The sequence below is a fragment of the Pipistrellus hanaki genome (assembly GCF_964339955.1).
Source record: "Pipistrellus hanaki genome assembly, chromosome: 4".
In the NCBI taxonomy this organism is placed as follows: Eukaryota; Metazoa; Chordata; class Mammalia; order Chiroptera; family Vespertilionidae; genus Pipistrellus; species Pipistrellus hanaki.
Window position 1 is genome coordinate 1542501 of NC_140506.1, and position 18435 is coordinate 1560935.

Below are 18435 nucleotides of genomic sequence, written 5' to 3' on the forward strand. Positions count from 1 at the left end.
CACGGAGCCTGTGAGAGTCCGTTCAGGGGTCGGTGGTAAGTCCACCCCCTTCCTGGGCTGATAGGATTGTCCTGGATGGAATAGCGACATCCCTAATCCCCGGGCAGGAAGAGGAGGGCGGCTGGAGCAGTTACCCCAGGACCTCCTGTGCCAGCCGGAGAGGAGGAGGCAGACTCTCGGAGAGGCTGGGATGGGGCGGGGACAGGAAAAGCGGGTGGGGGGACCCTGCGGGGCGTGGACTGCACCTCAGTGTGGGCAGACCAACAGCAGCGGAGGGAGCTGGCACCCCTCCAGGCCCAAAATAGCCCTCACCGGCCAATTACCTCGGGCAGAGTAGTGATTATGGAGAGTTCCAAAACAGAGCGGTGCACCCACCCCTGGGACGCCACACCCCTCACAGGTCGGTGAGCGGCGTTTAAGGTGGCCCAGGGTGTCCCGTACCCAGCCTGCCCTGGGCCTACGAGCCTCCACACGCCCTGTGTCCCCCCGTGCTGGCGAGCTCCGGGGGAGGGTGACCGAGGTCCCTAAGCCAGAGCGTGTCCTCTCAGTCTCGGCAAAGCTGACTGCGGTCCCGGGGCTGACTGAGTCCATGGCTCCGGGGGTGCTGCCCCCACATGGACGGTGCCCTGGCGTGTCCACCCGGGAGGTTCAGCCACTGGGAGGCCTCGGTGGATACATCAGACTACACCTCCTGGCCACGCCCGGCTGGTGCTGCTCAGTGGTAGAGCATGGCCCCATGAATCAGGAGGTCAGGGCACCTGCCGGTGTTGCGGGCTCCATCCCCAGCGTGGGGCCTACGGGAGGCAGCCAATCCGTGATTCTCTCTCATCATATAGGTGCATGTAAAACATTTTATCTCTATTTACACTGATCTACCCCGGATTTGTTCTTTAAGTATCAGCTCTGTCCGCTCAGGGAAACTTCTGAACCCGTGTCCCCCCGTTTGCAAAGGGGGCGGGGACTGCACAGAGCGCTCAGAGCATCAGGAGCATTCCGTCTGGAGAAGAGAGAAAACCCGACGAACACCGGGCATTGTGATGCCAACATCCTGTGTGCCAGTCTGCGGGCTGCTCCCGAGCTGGAGGCTTCCTCGTGGGTGTGTGTCTTAAACCTGCCGCACAGTCCACCGCGTTCACAGCACACAGGAAGCAGTTCCGTGTCTCCTTAATTCTAAGTTAAACCGTGATGTGAGCGCACAGAGATGGTGTTTGGAGCCGGGACACAAGTTCATTCTTGTCGCCTTTTCTGCAGGAGCGTCCCAGGAACAGGGACCATCCCTGCAGCGGGGAATGCCCGGCTGGCCAGACAGGCCCCGTCCAGCGGCTGCACCCGCTCCGGTCGCTGAGTCATAGCATGAGCTCAGCCTGTTCTCGGGGAGGCCTCGGGGCAGACAAACAGCCCAGGACGTCTCCCCCAGCTCCCAGGAAGCACCCTGACCCCCCTCCCCGCCCCCCACCCCCACCCTGCCCTGTGCATTGTGTGCCATAAGGATTGCGTCACTGTGTTTGAACTTCCTGGGGGACCAGCCGAGCAAGCCCGCAGGCCACAGGCTCACAGGGACGGGAGCTCAGGCTCTGCCCGGGGTCACCTGCCCTGGCAGTGCCAACTGGACTCGTGTTTGCAAAGTGCCCTCTGGCTCCAGGGAGGAGAGGGAGGAGGTGCCGAGAAGCTGCTGGGCAGCACCCCGAGGCCCTGGGGAGAAGCGGGCTACGGGCACGGGTGTCGGGGGGCAGGCCGACAGGACTGGCCCTGGAGGAGACCGGGGAGGGGAGAGGAGAGAGGGGTCGGGACTTGGGCCTCGGCGGCTGGGCGGCTGGGCGGCTGGGTGCAGGATTCAGCTGCTCCTCGCCGCCCAGTGCGCTCTGCGTGTCTGTCTGTCAGGCACTAGAGAGAGGCGTGCCAGGCGCCTGCAGTTCAGGGCAGAGCGGGGATGGAGCGTAACATCGGCGCCAGCAAGTGTGTCTCTGCATCCCAAGGTCAAACTACACCAACCACAGCGTCTCGGTGTCTCTGGAGCTTCCTACGGTTTATGGTTCTCAAAGCGTAAGTAGATACTTGTTGGAGGTTATTCTCTCTCTCTGTCTCCTGTCTTCCCCCGCCCCCAGTGATGCAGTCATTGCTCCCATTGGCTCAACCAGACTGCTCTGACCCTGCAGGCGGCTGGCAGACTCTCTGCCACCGCGTTCCTTCCCAAGGCTCCTGGCATCGAGGACTGCTCTTCCGCAGCCTCTTCACCTCCACCCGGAGACTAGCTCACGATCCACCTCCTCCACAGCCCTTCAGAGGCCCACTACCCTCCCCAGTGCCCGCTTCGTCTGCTCCCCGTCAGACAGCCATGCCCAAATGCGAACACTGGCTGCCGAATGCCCCTGTGCATTCCCTTCCAGAGCACCACCGGGAGTGCCCCCGGGAGAAGGGGATGGACTGAGCTGTTACGGACAGCCCGCAGCAGCCCCTCTGGTCACTGCTTTCAAAGACCCTGGCTGGGAAGCTCCAGGGAGCCCTCCGGTCCACCAGGGGGCAGCAGCTCGGGCCGGAGTGGACCCACAGCTCTTCTGCCTAGACAACCTTCAGCATCACCTGAGTCTATTTCCATAGTTACCAGGGGAAAAGGAAACCAGCAGCGGGCGCAGATTTCCATATCCGCGAAGGCGGCTGTATGTGCATGGTCCGTGGTTCGCAAAGGTACTCACTGCACAGCACCAGGAGCACGAGGGCAGTTCTGGGGAGATGGAAGGTGCCAGGTGCCCTAGAGCGAGCACCCTGTACCTGTGGGTGGGTGGGCTCTTCCCCCAGCCGGGGAGGCTGGGCTAGAAGGAAGCCAGTGAACCAGAGCCTCCACAAAGGACACAATTTGGGGAACTAGACTACCTGCTGGGAAGGCCCTGTGGCCACATCGACTACTGAACAGTGACAAACTCAAGACCAGCTCACAGGCAAAGAAATGGAGATAAATCTACCTATTCTCTATCATCTATCATCTATCTATATCTATCTATCATCTATCTATATCTATCATCCATCTATCATCTATCTATCATCTATCTACGCTATCTATATCTATCTATCTATCTATCTATCTATCTATCTATCTATCTTTCTATCTATCTTTCTATCTATCTATCTATCTATCTATCTATCTATCTTTATTTCTATCTATCTTTCTATCTATCTTTCTATCTATCTATCTATCTATCTATCTATCTATCTATCATCTATCTAGCTATGTAGCCTGCTAGCTAGTTAGCTAGCTATCCTCTATCTATCTATCATCTTCTATTAAGTGCCAGAACTGGTATTGTAAATTTGTGAATTTGCTATGGAATATGTAGAGACAATGTTCTCTCCAGGTTTTGAGAAAATACCGCTATCAATTCCATCAAGGAGCAATCTGAGAGTTACCGACTCTTAAAGAAAACACCTTCGTTTAGAGATGGCTGAGGCCTCCTCATCACAAACAGTCGTGATCCCACCGGAACCAGCAATCGCTTCCCTGAACTAAATGTATTTTGTGTTTTTATGGAAATAACGAAGAAGACAGTGTTCTTACCAGTTGCCCTTTGGGTTGATGAGCTGCTGCACCGCGTAGCCAAACTGGGCGTTGGAGGGACCGGAGAATATCCTGGCTTCTGGGAGGCCCACGTTGTATGCCACACAGCAACCCAGAATGCCTAGCGAGGAGAACAAGGCCCAGGTGCCACCTGAGAATATAGCCTAATATAACCCCCACGGCCACTCTGTGGGGAATTATATTCTTCCCCTCATCAGCTCGCCAAGAAACAGCAGCTATTGTTTTAGGCGTTTACTGGGGGCCCTGAGAGGTAGCAGCTCTCAGAAAATAGAAAGTAGTGGCCTCATGCTTAGCACGTTATATTCATGATTCATTTTCTCATGCATCCTCAGAAGCAGCCCTGAGGGATGGCTGCTGAGAGCACCTTTGTTTTCCAGAGATCTCGGATGCTCGGGAGATAAGCGAGTCTGGGGGTGGAAGGTGATGAGAGTGAGGAGAGGGTTTGAGCATAGGAGGCTGGCCTCCAACCCAGGTCCCTCCAGGGATTCTCAGTGACCCAGTCCTCGGTGTCCTCTAACAGAAAGAGACGAAGCATCCGGCCCACTGGCAGGGCTGGCCTGTCTCCTATCTCTGCTGAATCTCCCTGGAGATCTTGACATGGAGTCTATGAAACGTCTACTGAAAACGCGCTGACACATCGAAGAAGGTAGAAAACCACAGCTCCTGGAAAACCCTGTCCTCCACCCTGTCCCTAACCCTGTCCTCCATCCTGTCCCTCACCCTGTCCCTCACCCTGTCCTCCATCCTGTCCCTCACCCTATCCTTTACTCTCTCCTCCATCCTGTCCCTCACCTATCCTTTCTTTACTCTCTCCTCCATCCTGTCCCTCACCCTGTCCTCCATTCTGTCCTCCATCCTGACCTCCATCCTTTCACTCACCCTGTCCTTCACCCTGAACTCCATCCTGTTCTCCATCCTATCACTCACCTTGTCCTTTACCCTGTCCTCCATCCTGTCCCTCACCCTGTCCTCCATCCTGTCCCTCACCCTGTCCTCCATTCTGTCCTCCATCCTGTCCTCCATCCTGACCTCCATCCTATCACTCACCCTGTCCCTCACCCTGTCCCTCACCCTGTCCTCCATCCTGTCCCTCACCCTGTCCCTCACCAAAGGCAGATTGAACTACTTAACACCGACATCGAAGTTCCATTAACAGGTGCTATCACAAAGGAATACCCAGTTTCCGGGCACACTGTGTGCGTGGCATTTCATGTCCGGTGTTTCAGGTACAGACATCGCGGAGGGAAGCCTGCCCTCATTGCGCCTGCGCCCTTCTGGGAGCAGCCGCTCCAAAGCAGTAAGGCAGCCCGTCACCCACGGTGCCCTGGGGCGGAGAGCAGCTGCCTCTCCCTCCGGGTTCCGTGGCCTGTTCGCTCTAGAGTGCAGCTCACGGGTCTGCAGAAATGCATGCTTCCAGGAGAGAGGAGCAGAGAACACTCCAGAAATGCTCTGCAGCAGCCCACACAGCCTGCCCGACCACGTGCTCTGCACCCCGCTGCTCAGAGCACCACTGAGCATTTGTGCTTTTGAGGAAATAAGTCTCAAAAGAAAACGAAGTCACGAATTAATCAAAGAACCCGAACGGACATTCAGAAAACTGGTGTTCCCACAGCCGTTCACCGGCACCCCGTGTGCCAACTCGGAAATGCTGGTGGAACGTGTCCCCGAGGCTCTGACGTACAGGAGGAAGCTCGGGGTGACGTCAAACCGCTCCCAGGCTTTTAAAATGTCCGATGCCAGAAAGACCACTCAGGACTGCGTATGGAATGGCCTCATTCTCCCTGTTCAGTAGACCCTGGCAGAGCGGGCAGCGACATGGAACCATGATGGAGCTCACTTTATCAGCTAGCAGCCACATTTCATTGTATCTGTGAGTGTATAGTGTGTGAGTGTGAGTGTGTGTGTGTGTGTGTGTGCGCACGCGTGTGTGTGTAAGTGTGTGCATGCATGCATGTGGGTGTGGGTGTGTGTGCCTATGTGCGAGTGTGTGTGAGTGTGTGAGTGTGTGAGTGTGTGTAAGGCAGACTCTCTAGGTCAGCGCGGGCACAGTGTCGCTGCCTGAAGGAGGTGGAGGCCTCCCCGGTGCCCGGTGGGAACTGGGCCTCGGACGTGGCAGGGCCCAGTTCCCACCGGAGAAGGTGGAGAAGGGACCTAGGTCAGCGGGCTGGGCACCACAGGACAGCAGGAAGGGGCTGCGGTCACCAGGCACAGGGGTCCGCTCTCAGGGGACAGCGAGGTTCCCTGGAGACAGGCTCTCACCACCAGGCCCTGGGGAGGCCAGCTGGGACCTGTCCTGGGGAGTCCCCTCCCTCCTCTCCCCCCCCCCCCCCGCCCCAATGGGTCTGGGAATCTAGGAAACAAGTTACCTGTTTCCAGATACGACGGTGCAACAGGCACAGCACAGCCATCTCTGGCAAAAGGGAGACATTAAAGGAGCCAAGGGATAAACCTGTATGCTGTGTGTACATACATATGTGCACACACATGCACACTCCACTGTCTGTTTAGAACTCTCGCACACGCTGAACTTGCTCCCATACAGCGCAGAGGAGCTCTGGGAGGAAGGCACTGTACTGGGGGACGGGGTGGCAGGAGTTGCCAGTGCTCAAGTCCAAGCGTTTTTTTCCTTTGTTCCTCCTCCCCGAGGTCTGTCCCCACTAGTTCTTAGAGCGGGTGGGAGAAAGGGGGAGAGAGAGACATGGATGAGGTCTGTCCCCACTGGTTCTTAGAGCGGGTGGGAGAGAGGGGAGAGAGAGACATGGATGAGGTCTGTCCCCACTGGTTCTTAGAGCGGGTGGGAGAAAGGGGGAGAGAGAGAGACCAGGGCAAGAGCCTGCAAGCCAGGTACCAGGCGGTGTCCTTGACCAGAATCGAATCCAGGACCCTACAGTCCACATGCCGACGCTCTGTCCACTGAGCCGCCCCGGCGAGGGCAGCGTTTCTTTAAACTGGAAAAGTCCTCCGCAGGGGACCACAGTGTGAAGAATCGCCTGCCTGGGCACACCCTCCCCTCTTCTCTCCCCCCACCCCCACCCCGCAGGAGCCGCTGCTTTCTCACCCGCGGGGAGACTGTCCAGGCGCCCCCTCACCGTGCTCGGACACGCACAGAACATTCTCAGCCCCGTGCCCTGCCTGGATGGGCGCCAGGAAGCCCTCTCTCTGCTTGCTTTACTGTCAGCATCCCCGTGGTCCCTGAGGCCGCAGACTCTCCTGAGGAGTGTGAAAGGCGCAGCCCCTGCCCCTCTGACGCCCCACCACCCCGCTCAGCTTCCAGGAAGCGCCCGAGACCGCGGGGTGGACGACAAGAGGATGCGGCCTCGCGGCCTTTTGCTGAGTCACCCCCGGAGCCCACACCACAAAAGCCAAGGAACATTATCAAGCCACGGACCCCGGGAAGCCACAGCGGCAGGAAGTGGGGTTACTGAGACCCTGAAATGAGAAAACAGCCTGCGAACTCTGCACAGCAGCTCACCCTCCCCCAGACCCCGGGCAGCGGTCGCCGTCCGTGAGATCCCTCGCACACTGACCGCAGGAGCCCATCGTCAGCGGCTGTTTCCACGGAGAGGACGGGAGAGCAGATAAAGCAGAAGTCCTGTGGAAGGGCCCTCCCGCCTCTCAAAATAGAGCAGCTACACTGAGAAAGTGCAGGCTACGGGGAAGACGGCACGATGAGAAGGATCCAGGCCCCACGCCTGGACTACGCCTTCAGGGCGTTAGGAGGGCAGAACCTCTGGCGCAGGGCAGTCCTCACAGCCGCTCTGGGCCAGCGGTGGGCACTCCCCGTGCTCCATTCCATCCTATACTAAAGGCCCGGTGCACGAAATTCATGCACATTATAAGGGGATTACTTAGAGAAAATAATTTAATATTGCTATTTGCCCTTACCCTATAATAGAAGTATCAGAGATGAAAGAAAATTAGTAAAATGTATCTGAAAACCTTCCTCCTATCAGAGTTTGGGGCATGCTGCAGGATCCAGAGTCAAGTTCCCTGTCCACCCACATGTGCCTCAAAATCACGTGAGACCCAGATCCAGTTTCCTCCCTCCCCAGCCCCTCCCCTAATAAGGCTAGATCCAGACCTGGCCAGTCCCAACCTTGTCAAGTCCTGCATGTGTGTGCCCTGACCTGGAATTGAACCATGACCTCCTGGTTCATAGGTCGACACTCAACCACTGAGCCACGCTGGTCGGGAAAAGGTAGGCATTTTAAAATGATAACATAAAAAAATGTACGCTGAGCAATAGAAAGAATAAGAATTAAATTAAATACGAAGCACCATTTTACATCCATAAAAGCACAAAGAGTGAAAAAATAAAATAACTAGAAAGAGTGAATTAAAATCTCCCACTGATGAGCGAGGCACACACCGCGGATGAGACAGGGAGCACCCAGGGCTGAGAGGGCTGTGTCCTGGACCAGGGGGCCTCTCAGGGAGAGGGAAGGGGGAAGAGGCTCCTGGGGAGGGTATTTATAGCCTTTATGTCCAGCGGGGACAAAACCCACCGGAAACGGCCTGCATATCCGCCCGGAGACAATAGCTGAGCGGGCAGGATGCAGCGATGTGCAGCTCAGGCCTGAGGCCTCGGCCGCAGGGAACGCACAGAAGACAGCGAGGGAGGGCACGCTCGCCGCTGACTTCCATGAGCGCGGTGAGTCCGTCCGTCCGTGAAACAGCACAGTGACACTCACACATGACAGAGGACAGACACAGAAAGGCTTCCTGTTAAGATGAATATGTAGCGTGTGTCATTTTTCTCTAGAAAAATATGGAAGCTTCCTGCTATATAAAGAAAACTGAAATGATTAACCAAGTTTAGTGTTTCAATGGCTATATTCACCTCCCAGTTATCTGAATTCTCATTTATTTTTATGATAGCTTTTTTATTTTTATTTTTTACCCATTGTTTTCTGGGCGCTCACTCTCTCCTGGGTCCTGGGAGCATGGTGGCAGGCGGGGGGAGGTGATCTTGGGGAGCACTCGGTGGGGGTCATGCTGAGGATAAGTGATGTCTTTCCACTCTGCCCCCTGCAGCCTTCCCGCGGCCACTCTCCATGCCAACCACATCTCCCGTGGGTGCCCTAAGCCAACCCAGAGCCCATCTTCTCTCAGAGCCGTGCCCACTGCCCGCCCGCCATTCCACCTGCCATCCTCCTCCCGCCAGAACTGCCTGCCCAAGGCGCCGTCTGGCACGTCACTCACCCGCAGAAGGCCCTCTCCGCCTCCCACCGGCCTCAGGGTGAAACCGGGTCCTCCCCGTGGCTCACAAGGCCCTTCGTGGCCGGGCCCACTACCCTCTCAGCCCTCACCCTCCGTGGTCTGGGCACAAGGACCTGTCCTTCCTCGGTGAGCCTCCGGACCACCTGGCCCCGGAACCGGACACGTGGGTCCCACCCGTGTCTGGGAGCTCCGGTGCAGGGTGGCTGGGCCCGTGGCCTGAGCCTTGGGCAGGGGCTGGAGTCCTGCTGGCTCCTTCCCTCCCAGGACGTCTCTTCCACGCTTCCGACCTCGACCTCCACGTGCTCCCGTGGCTGTCTCCATCCCAAGGTCAACGCTTCGTTTTGTACCATTTGTTCAGCAATTAAATCTATGCGGCCCTAGGACACCTATGACATTACGGAAACTTAGGTTACTCTGCAGGTTATAAGCGTAGGCAATAGAGCCACATAATAAGAACACAACCATGAATTAGATGGAAGGTCTTTCAGACACCCAGAGACCCAAAGTCCAAAACTCAAGGACACCTCAAGGGCCACATTCTTCCTCTCTTGCCCGAGGGCAGGTCTGCTCCTCACCCTCATGATGTCACACCCTCATGATGTCACACCCTCATGATGTCACACCCTCATGATGTCACACCCTCATGTCACATCGCGGTTGCAATGGACGGCAGCCGCCCCAGCCTCCCGCCTAGACCTGGGTGTGCCTCCTAACCGGTCTCCCTCAGGAAGGAAAGCTTCCTTCCCCAGTGCCTCTGAGCAGACTCCTCCCATCTCATCGGCCAGACTGCATCCCACACCCCAGGTCTGCCCCCGACCCCACAAGAGGGGCGGGACCACGAGGACCCACCCAGCCCAGTCCCCGGTCACGGAGGAGGGGCTTCGCCAGGAGCTGCACGTCTGTCAGGAGGCGGAGGGCGCCCACGGGGTCAGGAACCCTTCGGGGCTGGGACGATGCCCTCCCTCCTGTGTGGCTTGTTTCCGGGAACCAGAACCTCTCAGGCCGTGTTTCCAGCGTCCATGCTCCATGGGCCTCGCTCGCTGCCTGGGACGGGGCAGTGGCTGCCTGGAACCTGATGGAAGCCGCGTTCTGTGGCACTGGCTGCCGCCAGAGCAGCGGCACCGGGTCCCCTGGAGGACGTGCTTTCAAAGGCACCCAGCGACCAGGGTCCAGATCCGGCATCAGAGTCTTCTCTCCACCAGCCCTCCTTCTAGATCCTCTCTCCACCAGCCCTTCTAGATCCTTCTCTCCATCAGCCCTTCTTCTAGATCCTTCTCTCCAACAGCCCTTCTTCTAGATCCTCTCTCCACCAGCCCTTCTAGATCCTTCTCTACTTCAGCCCTTCTTCTAGATCCTTCCCTCCACCAGCCCTTCTAGATCCTTCTCTCCAACAGCCCTCCTTCTAGATCATTCTCTCCACCAGCCCTCCTTCTAGATCCTTCTCTCCACCAGCCCTCCTTCTAGATCCTTCTCTCCAACAGCCCTTCTTCTAGATCCTTCCTTCCACCAGCCCTTCTAGATCCTTCTCTCCAACAGCACTCCTTCTAGATCCTTCTCTCCACCAGCCCTCCTTCTAGATCCTTCTCTCCACCAGCCCTCCTTCTAGATCCTTCTCTCCACCAGCCCTTCTTCTAGATTCTTCTCTCCACCAGCCCTCCTTCTAGATCCTTCTCTACTTCAGCCCTTCTTCTAGATCCTTCCCTCCACCAGCCCTTCTAGATCCTTCTCTCCAACAGCCCTCCTTCTAGATTCTTCTCTCCTCCAGCCCTCCTTCTAGATCCTTCTCTCCACCAGCCCTCCTTCTAGATCCTTCTCTCCACCAGCCCTTCTTCTGAGTGTTACTGTCGGGTAAATCATTAGTCACCATAAGAAATGGTATCAACAAACCAGCCACAAACCCCCGTCTTTGCTGTGACGATAAGAGAGTTGCTTCCTCCCAGAAGTGGAATCTCTCAGCGACACGAGGGTCCAGGGGCAGCTCCTGACTTGAGTGGGGCGTTTACCGATGTCAGGATGACACTCTGGTTCCCATTTCCCCCCGAAACCCCTTGTCTTTGACGCGCTGCCTGTGTCTTTACTTTGCGGCTTGCCTGCAGCCCCGTCAGCAGCTCCTGTCTGCAGTAACAGACTTGGCCCTGTGATCGGGCCCCAGGCCCTTCGCACAGGGAGACGGGAGCCGTCGGCACCCCCTCCGGAGGGCATTCCCCCGCCTGGCGCCTTCCCCGCCCGCCGCGGGCTGTTGACATCTACCTGTCTCGGTGGGCACCTCCCAATTAGGTGACCGGGCACCGCTGGAATTTCAATGTGTTGGGAGCGGGGGCTCGGTGCTGGCCTGTCAGCAGTGACTCCCGGCCTGGCTGGGCATCAGAGACGGATGAGTAATGGTTTCTAAGTGCGAAATCCTGAGCCCGGCCCGCTCATTACATCACGCAGAGGCTCTGGGCAGGCTCTGGAGCACACGGGGGGCCGGGCAGCGGGAGCTGGGAGCCCTGGAGAGGCACTCACTGTATCAGGGGGGCTGGGGTTTGGGGCGGGCCCCTGAAATCAGAGATTGCCTCAAACTTCCCTTTTTGTGATAAAAGAAAAGCTTCCCCACTTTATTGATTTTTATTTGTTACTTAATAAAAATGTCTTTTATTAATAAAACATATTTTATTGATTTCAGAAAGGAAGGGAAAGAGACAGAAACATAATGATGAGAGAGAATCACCAACTGGCTGCCTCCTGCATTACCCCCCCCCCCCCCCCCAGGATTAAGCCTGCAACCCAGGTATGTGCCCTTGAGCAGAATCGAACCAGGGACCACTCAATCTGCAGGCTTCCCAAAGCTCCATTCACCGAGCCAAACCAGCTAGGGCGATTTTTATTGATTTTAAGATAGAGAGGAAGGGAGAGGGAGAGAGAGAAACGTTGATGTGAGAGTGGAACATGGGTCGGCTGCCTCCTGCACACCCCCTCTACCAGGGATGGAGCCCACAACCCGGGCCTGTGCCCTGACTGGGATCGGAACCCGCAGCCTTCGGGGCCCAGGATGCCCAACCCGCCAAGCCCTGCTTTGTCATCTTGCTGGGAGTCGTCCCCTCCAGCCCAGGACACTGGAGAGTTACAAAGGAGCGGAGAGGGGGAAAGCATCGAGGCAGCGAACGCAGAGAAGGGCGTAGACAGTGCGCTAACACTAAATACGCCCGAACCGGGTGCTGCAGGAGCAGAAGGGGTGTGTGGGTGCACACATGCTGTCCGGGGCGTGTGCTGTGTGCACAGGGTGGCGGGTGCCTGTGTGTGAGCAGGACGGGTGTGGCAGAGGAAGGCTGCACATGTGGCTGGGCCAGGTGGCACGGGGCCTGCCTGGCTGCCCGGAAGCTCGGCCTTTGCACATGGACGCAAACCCGGGAAGGCCTCCACGCAGCCCGAGCTTGGGAGGACAGCTGGGTGACGAGGAGGGGACTGGACGGCGGGGAGAAGAGGCGGAACCAGGAAACTGTAAGCACCACGGGAGCCAGACACCAAGGAGCCCAGGGCCCCGGTGGGCGCGGGGCCGGGGAGGGGGTGGGGGGGCAGGACTGGGAGGCGGGAGGTTGGGGTGAGGCTGAGGACAAGGAGGAGGAGCCGTGTAGTCTGCGGGGACATTGCCCTCAAACACCGCAGAGGCTAGGAGAGCAGGGGGCAGCGGCGGGCGGCTTCCGCTGAGGACACGTGTTGGCATGTGCCCTGCTGGCCACCCTCGAGGTGGGCATCCTGCTCCTGCAGCCAGGAGGAGGCCGGGCGGCGGAGGCGGTGGGAGAGGGGTGCTACCTGGAGCGGGGACTGTGCCAGGGGCTGCGGAAGGGAGGGGGTCGCGGACAGAACCCCAGGGAGGCAGGGAAAGGAGAGAGGACAGGAGCAGAGGTGCAGGGTGCCTCCAGAGGAGGGCGCTGCCAGACCGCAGAGCAGAAGGACGTGCTGACGAAGAGAGCAATCGCAGTATCCACAGCCTGCAGGAGAGGCCTGGCACATGCCCACCGGGGAGGGGGTGGGGAGGAAGGCTGCAGGGAGTGGTGACAGTGAGGGGAGGGGGCTGGAACTCGGGGGGACTGCCTGGCCCGGCCTGGCCTGGCGGAGGAGAGAAGGGGAGGGTCGTGTGCGTTGGACATGGCCTGTCCCTGGCCGCTCCGGGCTGCCAGCTCTCAGGGGCTGCCTGGCGTCTGAGTGTCTCTTTTCCACCCTCACACCCACTGACGGCCACCTCGACGGCCGGCACTTCAGAGGAGGAGCGGCCACTGAAAGGGGACGGGTGGGAGCTGAACTGTGGGCTGGCTTTTTCCTAAACGCCCGGGCGGGGGTCTGCGGAGCTGGATCTACGTGTTAACGTGAGGTCGGAGGGCCGCACGCTTCCACAGTGGCTGGGGATATGTCTCTGGGAGAACGCAACATGTGTGAACCGTACACACGCATCCCGCTACCGTGTTAATGGGGGATGAGTTTACATGACACAGCTGTACGTCTGTCTGTACAAACCACTGCGTGTGCGTGTAGCGTGATGGAGAATCCTCGACCATTGGACGGGCCTGGCAGAGCCATCTGAAATGCCACCCGTCACGCAGCCAGCGCCTGCCACCTTCACGCTCACCCGGACAGTCCCGGGACCCCGACAGGAGGTGCTCCCCTGGGGACCCCGACGCTACCCCGGAGGGCAGAGCTCCGAACAGCCCCCCTGATTCCGGAGCCTGTCCCCTGCATACGCACACACCGGCAGGAGGAGGCTGCCCCCGGCATGGCCCCCCTGGGCACCGCCCCCGCCTGCCTGCGCGGAGGGCCCCGGCTCCAGGTCACCGTCCGCCGCCCCAGCCGCGCATTCCTCCGCAGCCTCCCCGCTCTGCGCGGACAAGCCCGGCACCGGGCAGGCGGGATGTTGTGTTTCCATGGCGGCTGCTAATCATGCATTAGAGGGGAGGCGGAGTTCCAGGGCCCGTTTCCCACCCAGTGCAGGTATCTGACAGCCCCAGTGAGGGTGAGGCCTGGGGGGCGGGGGGCAGGAGAGAGGACCTGTGAGCACCAGACACAGGTCAGAGGTCAGAGGGCAGCCAGGCCGGTTCCTGCCCTGGAATGGGCCATGTAACCCCCCACCCCCAGAGGCCCAGGGGCCTGTGGGTTAGCTTCCCTAATAGAGAATGGCCGGGCTGAGGGCCTGGGGCGGGGAGCGGGGGGGGGGGGGGGGGGGGGGGCGGGGGCAGTTTCGGAAACACGTATCTCTGTGGAAACCCTGGGACGCAGGGGCCTGATGGGGTTCTGAGGGCTGAACCACCACTCAATACAAAGGTGACTCCGGCCCCGCCCCCCGGAAAGGAAAGTTCCGGAAGCCAGGTCCTGCGGCCCTGCTGGGGGTCTGGGCGGGGGGGGGGGGGGGGGGGGGGGGGGGGGCCGGGGGGGGTCTGGGTGCGGGGGGTCTGGGTGCGGGAGGTCCAGGTGTGGGGGTCTGGGTGCAGGGGGGTGTGGCTGCAGTGGTGTGACTGCAGGGGGTCTGGCTGAGGGGTCCTGCCTGGCAGGGCGTGTGGCTGCAGGGGGTCTGGGTGCAGGGGGTGTGGCTGCAGGGGGTCTGGGTGCGGGGGTGTGGCTGCAGGGGGTCCAGCTGCAGGCGGTCCGGCTGCAGGGGGTGTGGCTGCAGGGGGTCTGGGTGCAGGGCTGTGGGTGCAGGGGGTCTGGGTGCAGAGGGTCTGGGTGCAGGGGGTCTGCTGCAGGGGGTCTGGGTGCAGGAGGTCTGGGTGCAGGAGGTCCGGGTGCAGGGGGTCCGGGTGCAGGGGGTCTGGGTGCAGGGGGTCTGGGTGCAGGGGGTGTGGCTGCAGGGAGTGTGACTGCAGGGGTGTGGTTGCAGGGGGTCTGAGTGCAGGGGTCTGGGTGCGGGAGGGTCGGGCTGCACCCCGCACCCCAGCCTCAGGCCCCCACTTGCGGAGAAGCAGTCAGGCCGGTGCCCGCCCGCAGCTGGGGCTCTGGCTGCTTCTCTGGCTGCGGGGCGCCGGGACCAGGAGGGGGAAGAAGTTTCCTGGCGGCCATCGGGACAATGGGAGGAAGGCGGGGGCAGGGGCATCCCCGCTGGCCGGGCTCAGAGGCCGCTCTCCCCCGTCCTCCCAGGCAGAGGCGGAGGCACCGGCGCGGAGACGCAGGCTGGCACCCCCTCGCCGCCCCCCGGGCACAAAGAGCATTGGGGACCCGGTCCCCGCGGCCACCCTCCCGGCACCGAGGAGGGGCAGGCGCCCAGGACCGTTACCGGGACCACGGGCCTCCCTGGCAATCCCACACACACACACACACTCCGGCCCGGGGCCGCGATCCCGGGGCCGCGGACACCGGCGGGGGCGCACGCACCTGTCGGCGCCGGGCTGACCGCCCTGGGGCCCCGCGGGCGCCAGAACCAGAACCAGAGCCGCACCGCCCGCACCGCGGGGCGCCGGGCAGAGGCGACCGCCGTCCGGGGGCCGCGGGGCAGCGCGAAGGGGGCCGTCCCGCGGGTCGTGGATCGGAGCGGACGCGCTGCCCGCCGGTCCCCCGGGGCGCAGTCCCCCGCCCGGCCCCGGGGCGCAGTCCGCCCCGCTCACCTGGAAGGAGCAGCAGCGCCGCCCGCATCCTGGCTGTCGGGCCGGGCGGCCGGAGACCGGAGGCTGCAGGACCCGCCGCTTCTGGGACCAGAGGACCGGGACCGAGCGGACGGGACCGAGCGGACGGGACGGATGGACGGCGGGTCCGGCTGCGGCGGGAGCCAGGAGAGTGTGCGCGGCTCCGGGCGCAGGACCCGCCCCGGCCCGCCCTCCCTCCGCCCCGGGAACACGGATGTGCTCGCCCCGCCCCGGGCCGCACCTGCCCCCGCCCCCGCCCCCCCCCCCCCCCCCGGGCCCCGGAAACCGCGCCCCGCCCGCCAGACGGCCCGCCCGCCCGGGGCCTGAACCTGGGGAGCGGGGCGCGGGGTCCGCTCTCCTGCGGACCGGACCGCCCAGCGGTCACCGCCCGCCCCGGGCCCCGGGCCACCTGGCCCTCCAGCCCCGAGGGCTCCGGGGACCCGGGGTCGGTGAGGGCCGAGCCCAGCGCCCCTCTTAGGGCTCCGGCCGGGGCCCTGCCTTCCCGGTGGGCGGAGAAACCACCAAAATAGGCAGAGCGACCAGGTTAGAGACTCATCACAGGAGAGACACCCGCCCCAGGCGTTGACTACCAGTGACAGCTAGCCTCCTGCTGCTGCAGGGTGTGTGTGTGTGTGTGTGTGTGTGTGCGTGTGTATGTGTGAGTGTGTGTGTCTTCATTCACTGTGTGTATGTGCGTGTTTGTGTGTGTGAGAGAGTGTGTGTGTATGTGTGTTCATTCACTCCTCTCTGTGTGTCTTCATTCACTGAGTGTGTGTGTGAGCGTGTGTATGTGTGTGTGAGTGTGTGTGAGTGTGTGTATGTGTGTGTGAGTGTGTGTGTGTGCATGTGTGTGTGAGAGAGTGTGCGTGTATGTGTGTGTGTGTGAGTGTGTGTGTGTGTCTTCATTCACTGTGTGTGTGTGTGAGTGTGTGTGTGTGTCTTCATTCACTGTGTGTGTATGTGCATGTGTGTGTGTGAGTGTGTGTGTATGTGTTTGTGAGTGTGAGTGTGTGTGTATGTGTGTGGGGGGAGGGGGGTTCCTTCACTCCTCTCCTCCAAGGTAACAAGGAGCTGGTTTTATTACTAAGTTGAAGCCCAGAGGAGAGCGGAGTGTGACCTGGCACCCCTCCTGCCTGGGTGCCACTCTGACCCTTCCCTCCCATCAGGCCAGTCTCCCACCGGAAGGAGGACACTCAGTGGCCATAGGCCACACTTTCACTCACCACCTACCAAACAGGCAGCACCCACTCTCCTTTAGATCTGAGTTCCCCCCAGAGGGTCCCCTCAAAGCCCCGCCCGCTGCTGAAACCAGAATTCTCCCTGCTTCTGCGAAGCAGCCCGTGTTCTAATGAACAAACTCGGGGAGTCACGCGTCTGATCATGATCCTGTCGCCATGCCCTCATGGAGCGGTGCTTGGAGCAGGACAGGTGCTGAGGACCTGTCCCTGGACAGCAAAGTCACTCAAGGACGGTCGAGAGAACTTGAACTTCAACACGCCCCTTCCCGTAGCCGGCCGGAGGCTGGGGTTTTACAGCATTGCACTGCTGTTCCTCACATGTGGTGAGTGTAATCACGGCCAAAACGCCACACCTTGGCACCCAAAACACACAGCCCGCAGCTCTTTCCTGCTTTCTTATCTGCCACTGACGAGCGCCACTTGCTAATCCTGACACACACACTGCAGGACTTTCCCTGGCTGTCTGCGTGCTCACCTGCTGACTAAGACCCCAGCATGACCGACCTGTGAGCTCCTGAGTGGCCTCTCGCTCACCCCAACACCCGCCCAGCCTCCCCAGGAAGCCAGCGGCCGGGGATGAGTGTCTGTCTGCTTCCTCCTGACTCACTGCAGTGTGAGGAGTGTTTGGGAGGCAGGAGAGTCTCTCCTTGGGGCACAGGGACTTCTGCTTTTATTGGGTGCCGGACAGGAAAAGGTCCCCCCCTTTTTGCTTAGAATTGGACAAATGAACAGGCTGCCTGCAGAACAAAAGAAATCCGAAGTTATGTTTTTCCAGAACAGGCGAAATTTTCAACTTTTAAGAAAGAAAGAGCTGGCTCCTGCTCCGCATTCATTTTAAGAGTGTGAAGGGTTCCTGAGACAAACCAGTTTGAGAACACCCGCTCTAAAATTCTTAGGAACTGCCCTGCCTTGGCCTAACTATGCTGGACCCCGCGTTCTGAGCAGGAAATAGCCAGATTAGGAGGGATTCCCAAAGTATTTATATATCCGATATAATAAAAGTGTCCGGTTGTCCAGTCGTCCGTTCAACCAATCAACACGTAATATGCTAAGGCCGTTCAACCGTTCCCTATGACGTGCACTGACCACCAGGGGGCAGACATTCTGACCAGTAGGTCAGCTTGCCTTTGGGGTCGAACTTATCCAGACTGAGTGAGACAGGCAGGACATGCCCTGGCGCTCTCCTGCGGGCCCTCCCCAGCTGGCCAACCCCCTGCATCCTCCCCGGTCCCTCAGCCTGGCCTGCACCCTCTCGCCATTGGGGCATGTCAGAGAGCTGGTTTCAACCTGATCGGCAGGCCAGGCCGAGGGACCCCACTGGTACATGAAAAATGGAAACAGATACACGTCCCAACATTTATGCGTTAATTCCATAAAATAACAATAAGGACATTAGATGTTAACATAAACACATATTTTATGTAACATAATTTTATTTCCCAAAATAAAACTATTCATGAGAAGAATTGCACTGTTTCAGAGTTTTGCCAATCTTTTAAAAAATTATTTATTTATTTGAGAGAGAGAGAGAGAGAGAAAGAGAGAGAGAGAAAGAGAGAGAGAGAGAGGGAAAGAGAGAGAGAGAGAGGAACACATTCATTTGTTGAACCCGTTATTTATGCACTCATTGGTTGCTTCCTATATGTATCCTGACTGGAGATTGAACCCAAAACCTTGACATATCTGGATGACACTGTAACCATTAAGCTATCCAGCCAGGGCCTGCCAATCTTTTTAATGTAAGTGCTTAGATGTTCACGTCTGCTTCTGCACTCAGTCTGTGTGATGTGTGGTTTCGGTGAGATTGTACCGATGAAGC

General features: G+C 59.4%; 1 protein-coding gene across 2 annotated transcripts in view; it reads right to left on the reverse strand.

Annotated features, from left to right (window-relative positions):
- ITGA2 (integrin subunit alpha 2) overlaps positions 1-15513 on the reverse strand; it is a 57794-nt gene extending 42281 nt beyond the window's left edge. Inside the window, exons 1-2 of one of the 2 annotated variants that reach the window (XM_084881667.1) lie at positions 15361-15513; positions 3551-3671 (exon numbers count right to left, since the gene is read on the reverse strand). In XM_084881667.1, the coding sequence (XP_084737793.1) occupies positions 3551-3671; positions 15361-15388 (149 nt within the window). In that variant the 5' untranslated portion in view covers positions 15389-15513. Of the gene's footprint in view, positions 1-3550; positions 3672-6629; positions 6929-15360 lie in introns of those variants that run through there. The other variant, XM_084881666.1, reaches the window with a different exon arrangement.
- Between the last annotated feature and the right edge of the window lie 2922 nt (positions 15514-18435).